Source organism: Anopheles funestus, chromosome 2RL (genome assembly GCF_943734845.2).
Source record: "Anopheles funestus chromosome 2RL, idAnoFuneDA-416_04, whole genome shotgun sequence".
Taxonomy (NCBI): Eukaryota; Metazoa; Arthropoda; class Insecta; order Diptera; family Culicidae; genus Anopheles; species Anopheles funestus.
Window position 1 is genome coordinate 76,042,075 of NC_064598.1, and position 10,844 is coordinate 76,052,918.

Below are 10,844 nucleotides of genomic sequence, written 5' to 3' on the forward strand. Positions count from 1 at the left end.
GTCTTCTTGGTCCAAAGTTTCAGCTTTGCGCGCCATCGACCATTGCGCTAGCTATCGGAGCACGAGTGCCGTTCGGTGCTCGGCGTTCCCGACGAAGCGCAGCGGGCAGTGTCCGGGACTCCGGTGCTTAGCATACTGACGAAGATGTATGACTTCGACCAGTGCACCGGGTCCGGGCTAAACAGGCGCTGTTGTCCCGTAGTAGATAAGGAACGGCGTGCCTTCTCTCAATGTGCCATCTCGTTTGTTTCGGCTATCGGACTCGAACGTACCCATCTCTTTCCCTACCGAAAATCCTTTGTGTCGTTCGGTTGACACGGAAGGAGCAACCGGAGGGCCGGAGTATGACGCTCGTTTGTGGAGCACTGTCCGGGACTTTTATCCCCTTCACCGATACGAAGGGACGACGTCCTCTCGAGCTGGAATGGCTCTGTGCAACGTTCAAGGGCCTGAAACAAGTGCTCTCTACACACCGCTACCGGAACAACCCATCAACGTTGGGCGCTGTCTCGCTCTTGAATACCACCGCTTGCCTCGTCCCTTTCAGCACTTATGTGTCATCCCGTGCCCGTGACTTCCCCTACCCGGTCCCGGTGCTGCCCACACTGCGCCCCAGAAATACTCACTGCGTACCGTAGCGGTTCCCTGCAATCGTGCCAAAACTAGGGGATGATGTCCTATCCTCTTCTCGCTACCACTTGCCCTTTCCTGCACCTGTCTGTGCACCTGTGTGTGCACCGTACCAACCGGGACCGATGGTTGGGCCCAAGCGCGAGAGCACCACGAAAGCGTCGAGCTTTTCCAGTTGACGCCTAAAAGTCTACTATGGTTCTACGTCGGCCGACCGAGTAGCAGCAACCCCGGGACACAGTGACGAGCGACCACGTTTCGGGATGCTGCAAAAAAGGACCGGTGGCCCGTTCTGGTGGGTCGAGCGAGAGCGAGCACGGTGCTGATGTACACCAACACAAACACGGGCCCATACCGGAGCGTGTCCGTCTTAGGCTGGGTTGCGTGCAAAGAAGTGAGACAGCGCTCGCGCTTTTCCTCAATAGGATGGTCTGCGCGCGCAGGAGGCCAACTCCCCGGCGTACGAGATGAAAATGGTTTCCTTTGCTTACTACACACCTATCCCCTGGACCCTTTTGGCCGTCGAGGTGGGATGCTCGTATTATATGCTCCTGTACTAACATCGGATCGTTCAACTGTGTGTGAGGCAGTGTGCGCGCGCGAATGTCTGTTATGTATAATTCATTGATGCGTGAGACAGGTGGCCGGAACCGGGACGGAGGAAAGGACACGCGTTACGGGAGTAAGGCCCGGAGTCTGCGAGCGCCAATATACGTCCAGGCAGTTGGTCCCTGTAATCCTGCTGCTGGCTACATGGTAGTATTGGTATCGTCCACCATCTCGGGGAGTGGTGAGTTTTAAGTACGTGTTGGTTTGCTGCGCAGCCATCGGTTCGATGCGGTACGGATTCTGGTCCGAATTGCGCCTTCAACCGAACACGTCCTGGATGCTGCTTCCAACTCCTCTCTCCCAGACTAGTTTTGGGGAGGGAATGTTTTCGGTCGATAATTTCAATACCCCAAACCCTGCGAAGGTTCGTTTTCGGCCAGAAATGACGCTGATTTTTGAAGGAGAGAAGGAGAGAGAGACACACATACATATAAAGAACGTCCCGCAAGGGTCGTGATGCGTGCAGTTGGGAATGTGGTTGGAAGGATGCTTCTGGTACGTGTCAAATTGAAGAAACGTAGATGTGTACCACACACGCGTACGCACACCAATGCCTCGGGATATCATCAGCTTTACTCAATGTTCTTTCCAGCGTGGTTTTCTACGGTTTTGCGGTTGCCTACTGGTTGGTGGGGAAATGGCATAACTGGGGATGCTGGAGGATATCCACCCTCTCAAACAATCGGCCCACCAAAAACCGCACACACACACATATACGCACGCTTAGCAGACAACAGCGGATACGTGTCCCGGAGACCGGAGTACACTTGTATCAGAATTAGTGTCCCCGTTTTCAGGATTCTGTTCTAGGAGTTGTTTTTCCGTCTTCTTCTTTGTTCATCACTCCCTTCCAAAACACGGGTGGGTACGTGTTCCGCATTACTGGACTCTCCCTCCCGAATCAACAATGCCCGGGAGGCCACAAAGAAGAAGAAGAAGCAGAAGAAGGCGAAAACAACAAGCTCACTTCCGTCTTTCCGTTCATCTCCGGCTGCTCAAGAACTGGGCAAATCTTTCGTGATTTCGTGCGAGTGAAGCTTTATCCAGTTTAGCACGCAATCTATTGTTAGCAGGCATCCTTTTTTTTTGTTTGCCTTGTAAGGGATAAGATAAGGGTACCTGTTGGGTTGACGGTCCCGTGTTCGGGTTCGTGATGTTGTCCCGGGACACAGGAAGAGATTTCCAACAGGCTGCTCGTTACGCACAAATAACGAAGCCCAAAATCAACAGTCGCAACCGTTCCCTCCTGTGCTGGACCGTCCTCCGTTCGTGTGAACTCGAACCACTGTGGAGACAGGTTACGCGCACACCCACCGAACCCTACACGCTCGGATCGGGGACTTATCCCTCTTTTCTAGGGCATCTCCTGCTGTCCTGTGTGTGACCGTGCTATTAAAGGCACGAAAACGATGATGATTCGAACTAGATTCGCTCCCGTTGACTCTGCTGTGCTACTGTTTGGTGTGCATTGGAATCGTGTGAATGTTTGTACGTGTGTGTTTGCATGTGTGTACTTTAGGTGTTAGTTCTCATCCTTCCTATCATGCATACACCCACATGCACACAAACAGTGGTCAGAATTGAGAAAAATCCGGGAGCTGGCGCGTAGTGTGGAAAATCTTTCCCATTTTTCACATTGCAAAGCTAGCTCGCCCCATGCTGTTCCGTCCGTAGCTTATGGATATTTGTTTTCACTAAGCAAAAGCCATTCTTTCGCACAAGCTTGTCTCTATGTGTGTGACGCTCCCGTGGGGTCCCGTGTTTCGTTCGTCCCGTTACACATGGTGAATCTTTCCGGGCAGATGTGTCCCCTCTTGCCGTAATGTCGTTCGTTTTATTTTGTTTTTATTTCTCGACGAATGTGCGGGACGAGCGCTGCATGATGGTGGAATTCCTGAACATCCTATCCCTGTTCGAACCTTAATGCCTTCACACAGCAACACCCGTTCGTCGTACGAGCGGACCGCGGTTGATACGCGTTAGCTGATGATGTTGCCCAGCTTTACTCCAGCTTCATACCACCCGAGCCTGGTTTTATCGCCTTCAATTCATTGCTTGTACATTGATAAATTATTCTGGTTTCAGACGACGGAAATGGAAATGGAAGCGGTGTAACAGTTTCCTTTCATCCTAAATTGGATTGAAACGCATCAAAACGTGCACAGACAATCACCTATGTAAATGATGTTTGGAGGGTTAGTATTGTCACAAAATCTATCCGGTGATGGGATAAGCAACGGAGAATTCCTCATTCCCGTAAGGAAAGCACCCAAAATCAATTTGTATTCGTTTTTGACAAACAAAACATTACAAACCATATCGCAGATTGATGTGTAGCAGCGACGATTTTTCAAGGGTTGCGAATTAGAAAAGGTTCCGTAAAGTGACGAAACAATGAAAGTGGTCAATATTTTCGTTCAGCAGTGCGATTGCCCGTACTTACCCCGGTAGATTCCTGAATAGACGGTGTCCTTAAAAAAAAAACAAGCTTTTCGAAGCGCATGCTCCAACAGATCAGTGGTACTCGGCAACCTCCTACACAGTTTTTTTCGAACACACTACGTGCAACAGTACATACACACGATACGGATGATGGGAATATTGTATACGGTACCATAAAAAGCTTTTTAACCTAGTTGAATGGTATTTAAAATTTATTGTTCACTACAATTGAACACTTCTTGAAGTACACGAAACAGGAAACAAATGTTTGACAGTTGTAAACACACCGCGGCGAAACCGTCGAGCGAAAATTTTACATTGTAATAACCTTGGTTAAGATGATTTCGCAAAAGCCGAATGCTTTGTAAAATACAGTGCATTACAAATTTTGACCTGATTTGCGCATGCTTACGCTACTTTTCCAAACATATGTTCTCAGTGTATGAACTTATCGAAAGGTTCGATCGATCGATCTACTTTTAGTTTGGCATATATTTCAACTAATATTTTCCGTTTCAAATTCTGCTTTTTCGGTTTATTAAAACAACACCTCCGAAAATCAATAGACAGGCAGCCTTTTCCCGTCGAACAGTCTTTTTCAATTCTATCGGTGAGATGATTCAGTGCGAGGGTACAAATCCTCGGTCCGCTTGCCAGGCTGTTCCGTCGATGCTTTTAGATTGGTACGCAATGATAGCAATGAGTGTGAGAAACTTCCAGTCGCATCATCAGTAGTGGCCGACGTTACAACCGTTCCAGGCGAATGCGATTACTTGTGTCGAAGGGAAATGAAGTTGTCTGATATATTTTTAGCGCTTTTCGTTGGTGTGTCCTGAACAGTCGCGGCATCTGGGAAATTTTTTGGAGCTGTTAAGCTGCAATCTGAACTGATTCCAATGAGACGCAAATAATGCTTGGTTGTTCTCCGTTTGAGTTTCGTCCTCACGATTTATTTTTTAACAACACTACTCCAAGACGGTTTAGTGATTATGTCGTTGTAGTAATCGTTCGGTTTAATTGTGTACAGTTTCATGGACAGTTTGGCGATTTTATTCGTATTGTCCCAACCTGCCGGTATTAGCATCTCATCCTTCTCAACGATCTGGGCGGACGTGCGAAATGGTAAACCATGCATCCGATGCATAAGGTATTGGTACAGTAGATCGCAGTTCTTGCCCTCCTTCGCACTGGTGTAGAAAAGTGAGGCTCCGTACATTAAACAAAACCGTCGTATACTTTGCTGCATGAAGGCAAAATGCTCACTCCGAAAGTCGTACTCCTTGTCAAGCGCTATCATGTAATCGGTCTTGGTAACGACGATGATCACATCAAGGCCTAGATTGTTCGTAAGGACACCTTTCGGCAACGGTATTGCGTTAAACTTACCCCTGGTTGGTGAACCGGTATCGATCGTTTGCCAGTAATTCTGCCAAGCCGTTGTTAAGCGTAGCTGACATCGATATTTTTCCTCTGGTGCTATCTTTAGCGTTGCGACGTGTTCGGTCAGTATCTTCATCCAGTGCTGCAGCTGATCCATCCACATCCAGGGTGTTGCCATCGAGATGGTAAGTATGACAAGCGTGTCTGAGAAGTTTCGATCGTCTAGAGCAAATATGAGCCGTTTTTTGTATACTGGATCGCCATCTAGAATCCAAACATCCAGACGCGCGACATCATCTTGTTGTTTGTCCGGCACGTTGATGTAGGCATACTCGATACCGAATGCGTGGTATGGAACCCTAACGCCATGCAGTTTGGCGATGAGGGAAGTTTTGCCGCTCGCATTATCACCCAGCACCAGTACCGATTTGTTCCTCGGCGGATTCCTCAAGATAGAGTCGGTCATTCGGGGAGTCGGGGATTCTGTGCAATTAGGATCTCTCTGTAAAATTTGGAGCAGTGCAAATTAGGATTAGAAATCTGTAAAATTCGGATCGCCTGGGCGCGATCGAGGAAACATACGATTGTTTCCCAACAACTTTGAGAGTTGTAGGCAACGATGGTGTAGGGTTTCCTTGTGAATCGGATTTTCCAATTACCTACTTTGTAACACTTGAATTTCAAATGATTTTTACCTACCTGCGCCCTTAAAGATGGATTCAATGTGAACATCGACAGTTTTGACAGCTACATACGTAGGTGTTTGTATGCGCTGAGCTGCTTTTTACCTCAGCATTAGGTGTTTGAAAAAAAACAGTTGTTTTCCCATTTTACATGACGCAGTATAATTTCAAGCCCTAAACATCTGAAAAAAAAGACAATCTTAAAGCATAATGCTGCAGCATTATTCAAGATGAGGGTGAATTGAAAACAATAACACCTCTGGCACATTTCTCACGCATGAACGCTTGTCCATGGGTTCGTTTCATTCGCTAATGTGTACCGAAGCGTCGACGGGAGACACATTTGTGCAGTTTAAGCATCAGTAAACCAGGGACCAAAGCGGGAAGGGACCAGTATAGCGAGGTTTTGAGATAAACAAAAAAAAAATCTGAATAAATAAAAAGGTCCTGTTTGTTAAACAGCGGGCCGGATGCGACTCGTGCTCCATAAGGTGAGTTTTGACACCGCTTCCGACGTCGCCAGTGGGCCAACGTTACGTAAATGTGTCACCCGGGCCAAGCAGTGCGCGTGTGTGTGTGTGTGTACGTATGCAGGAATGTCCTTAAGGTAAGACAAAAAGAGACTCCCAGCATTTATGGATGCCCAGTAGCAGCGAGTGCGACTGGGGAACTCAAAGCAACGTAAGTGCACACCCGTGATGAAGCTGATGAGTCTGATCAACATACATTTCGTGTCATGTTGCCTGTCAGAATAAATGAATAATTTATGGTGATTTTTTTTCCTTCGCTCACTTTTAGCTCCCTTTTGCACTCTCCAGCGGTGGGTTGTTCTTTGCTTACCGGGCCGTGCCCTCCCGAAAGGGAATGGAAGGTGACAAACGATGCTTCTCCACATGCCGGTAGAACCATCCTGTCTTTCATCGTTAGCCTGTATAGCATGGCTTTCAACCTGTGTCGCGCCTGTGAAAATGAACTGATCACGTGGCGATGGAGAGAGATGGAGAGAAAGATAGAGCGAGAGAGAGAGACTAAAAGGACGCATTATGATCCGTGTTTCGCCATCCGTCAAGCATGATGGAGTGTGTGTGTGTGTGTGTTAGGTTTAGAATGTGGCCAAACGATACTACGAGGGGGATGTTCACCTCATGTCTACGTCTCCATGGTCTACTGCACTACTGCCTTGATGGGTGGGTGCTTGGAAGCTGTTGATTATTTCAGTCCCATCTTTGCCATCTTTGGGGACGTAACCTCGAATACAGCAGGAAGTACTGTGCCGAGCATGATAAAACACTCCCACAGTCAACATCTTGGGACTACTCCGCACCACCTTCAGCGTGTCTCTTCCCTTGCACCTCTCGATCAATCTCCATTGGACCCTTTTGCGGGTGAGAAAGCATGGATCATGACTTTGATATGTCACCGTAGTTGAAACGCACTGGATCACGTGAAAGGTTGTCTGTGTGTGACTTTTTTTTTGGGAGGGCAAAAGTCATTAAACCGATACCGGTGTCGGTCGCACCCCGCCACGTGTTTGATGATCCGATTTTGTTAAAGAACAGAAAAAAAACGGTAAGTGTGATCGTATGTACTTGCCGGATGGAGAGGATTAGTGATTCGCTTTCGGGGAGTATTGTTTGGGATACCTAAAAAGGAAACGTTATGCAACAGTTGATAAGGAACACAGTATCTGTTTTACTTTTTTATGTCTATCGAGTTGTTCTTATGCAAAACAAAAAATGAAAGCTTTTTTTTGTCTTTGTACGTCTTTGTACGATAAGTAAAAACAAAGCTTTTTTTTCTTTTTTCTTCCCATAGTGTCGTTCCAAAGAAAACAAAAACAGAGGAGTATAAACAAAATTTTCTTTGCAGGCGTGAAAAAGCATGAAGGTAAACATGATTTCGTTAAATCAATGAATAATCAAATGAAATCTGTGTTTTTCTCATCTAACGAATGGAGTAGATTATTTTAAAAACAGTAAACTATTTCTGTCATGATTAATTCCTGAAAGTATGCAATTGCTTTAATGTTTTGCCTCATTACCCCGGCTCTAAACGCTTAGCAATTGTCGCGTTTGCGAACGCGATTCAGAAAAATTTTGCGAAACTCCATATAAAATAAATTGTGAAAAGTCGCTATACGTGTATTTTCAGCGAAAAATCGCGATTCGAAGCGCGACTTGACGCCATGACAGTTTTCTGTAATAACAAATTAAACATGGCAATAACAAGGTAAACAAAATACAAATTAAAAAATTAAATCGTTTGAGTGTTATTAAATATTGTAAATTAAATTAAAAAATCGAGTGCTATTTATTTATTAAAAGTACATTCGTGTTGTATATAATTATTGTGAATGTCAATATTATTTTTAAAACAAAAAAATCGCTGTTAATTAAAAAAAATCCCATGTTGTGGACAAATGCATGGCTGCATTGTTTATGAATTTATTACTTGTATGTTGATTTTGCTTGAACAAGATAAATTAATTAATAATTAATTAAATTAATTAATTAGAAAAAATATTAGAGTTAAAAAATAGAGTTAAAATATTAGATAGTCCACAGCACAGTGTTCCATCCCTCGTGGTTATGAATACCTGTATATTGAGGGTACGGTGACGGTCATGAAATGAGAAAAAAGCCATACACGTTTGATTACCCGTATTCGAAGATTTTTACCTTTATGCTACTCGAAGCTGCCGATCCCAATTCTATTTTGCCCGGTGTATGACGCGGTGGGCAAACACATCTTCGTTCACCTATTTATCTTGTTACAATTCTTTCTGGCTACCGGAAAAAATTATAACAAGATTTTCCAGCTTTAAACAGACAAGAAAACAAAACGGACAAATCTGCGGTACTGTTAGCAACAGCCGTTATTTGTATCACAGGAGTCAGCAGCATCCTGCCACGAGCTTTCTTGATGGTCCTTTGTTTTAAAACATCGTCACTGGGCTTAAAAAAATTGTCTTTCTCATCGACTTCATCAAAACAATAAATTTACTATTTATTATAATTTTCTTTGTTTAAATTAATTTAATTTAATTCGAAATTAATTTCCCGCTACCGGCCAGATTGAAAACATAAACAAACCTTGCACGAGAAAACTTAAACAACCTTGAAGTCGCGCTGAAAGTCGCAAAATTTTTTGGGAAAACTGTGCTACGATTGTCGCGTTCGCAAACGCGACAATTGCTAAGCATGTAGGCACGGGGTTATAAGCGCTAATTTCGCAAGTCCAAACCCCTTCATCGATGGTAGCACTACATTGCATACATTTAGGCTCAACTGCAATCTACACACGGCCCAAAGCTATGAACCAACGATGGATAGTAACGCACTTTATTCCGATTATTTATATTGGCCTTTGTAGCGAAACATAAAGCAAACCTCGACAGTAACTTTTTGAAAAGCTTTCGTAACATAAAATTCAAATTCAACGTTCAGTTTATATGCAATTTTATTACCTTCTTCTCCATAAAGAAAAGGGAAATGAAAAGTGAACAATATTCGATGAAAGCGCTATGAATAAATTTGCAACCAAACAGAAAGGAACCATCTTTCCATCTTTTTGCGATACATCCATGGCACATTCCTATCGATAAGTTTTTCGGGTTTACGGTGTGTTTCGATACCGAAGATGTGCACAGCTTTCCACCGATTACACCGAGCATGGGTAACACTTTTTACACTCACCGATTTGCACCATACGGTTTTGCACACTACACGGGCTCACCAGACAGCAAGGGAAACGTGTAGGCTTTGATGAATGAACCCAGTTTTTATTGCGATTCTTTCACATTCCATCCCGAACGCCCACATAAAATCACCTGCAAACAACGGAAGAAGTGCCGAAAAAACAAGGGGATGTTTATTATGTTGTCCTGCCCTTCATCGATAAGCTCGCACACCCGGGGTCGTTATTAACTCTGGCTGCTAAATTATTCCTACCGGATCGTTTATCAGGCCCGACGGTAAGTCGTCGTTATCGTTCCACCCGGTTTTTGGGTCGTAAAAGATCGTGCAGGTCCGAACATCGGCCGGTTGCAATGGTTCTGTCCGATTACGGCACGTGTGCCGCGTGAGGATGTCCCGTTTTTCGATGCTGCTGTGTCGTGGCGCAGTGGACTAAAAATGCCATAACGATAATTTTGCTAAAGCCTGTCTTAAATTTGGCACCTTCCTTTGCATTCGGGCCGGAAGGATGTATGCACGCTGTGTTAAAATGTGTTTCTCCGGCTTGCAAGGAAATGCTGGATGAATTGGACGGCCCGCCCGGAAGGAGCTTCTTAAGCGCTGAATAAGAAGATGCCACCAGCTCTCGGAACGATCGTTTGGAGCAAAAGCAAACCAAGCGGCTTGTAAATGACTCTCTTACGTGAAGGTTTTCCACACAACATAAAGGGCGAAAAAAGGGGAAAAAGAAGCGGAACATAATAAAGGTACGAAATATTTCAACACTCTCCACACCTGTACCATAGCTGCTGGCATGCTGGATGTCGGAAGAAGGACACAACGGTGGAGACATTTTGAAGTTCACCTGCGTCATGGTAACACATTTCGCGCCAGATGCTTCAGTATGCAGGCATCAAAAGCAAGATGAAGAAAAAAAAATTGCGGGAAAAAACAAGCAAGAACACAGGAGAAGATCATCAATTTATTTTCCATCAGCGCTTTCCATGGCCATCAATTGCACGGCACAGCACATGAAGGTGCGGGAAGTTGGGACAGCTTTCGGAATGGTACCTTCCGAATCGATTCCACCTTTTATAAGCCTTCAGACAGGAATCGTACGACAGCAGCGACGGCGTCGACAACGCTGCTGAAAACAGCCAACGATGTCTCACAAGTCATTCATATTTTATTTTATTTTTGCTGTACAGTGCAGCAGCTTCCTTGCAAGATTTCACAAACGTGCAGGCCACAGTGCAGGGTAAACTATTTGCTTTTTACAATTTGAATTTGAATGTTCCACTCTTTTATCTGTTGTTGACCAATATAATCGATAAGGAAATAGATTTAAAGATTATTTTGTTGAAATCTTTTTTTGTTTATTTGTATTTCACAATATTTTTTTTATTTATGATATTTGAATTTATTT

At 44.7% G+C, this 10,844-nt stretch overlaps 1 protein-coding gene across 1 annotated transcript; it reads right to left on the minus strand.

Annotated features, from left to right (window-relative positions):
• Positions 1 to 4,442: 4,442 nt before the first annotated feature.
• On the minus strand, positions 4,443 to 5,766 carry LOC125763971 (cytoplasmic dynein 1 light intermediate chain 1-like). Its single transcript, XM_049427718.1, has one exon. It carries the CDS (start codon positions 5,525 to 5,527, stop codon positions 4,631 to 4,633), a length of 897 nt encoding a protein of 298 aa, XP_049283675.1. The 5' UTR covers positions 5,528 to 5,766; the 3' UTR covers positions 4,443 to 4,630.
• Positions 5,767 to 10,844: the final 5,078 nt, after the last annotated feature.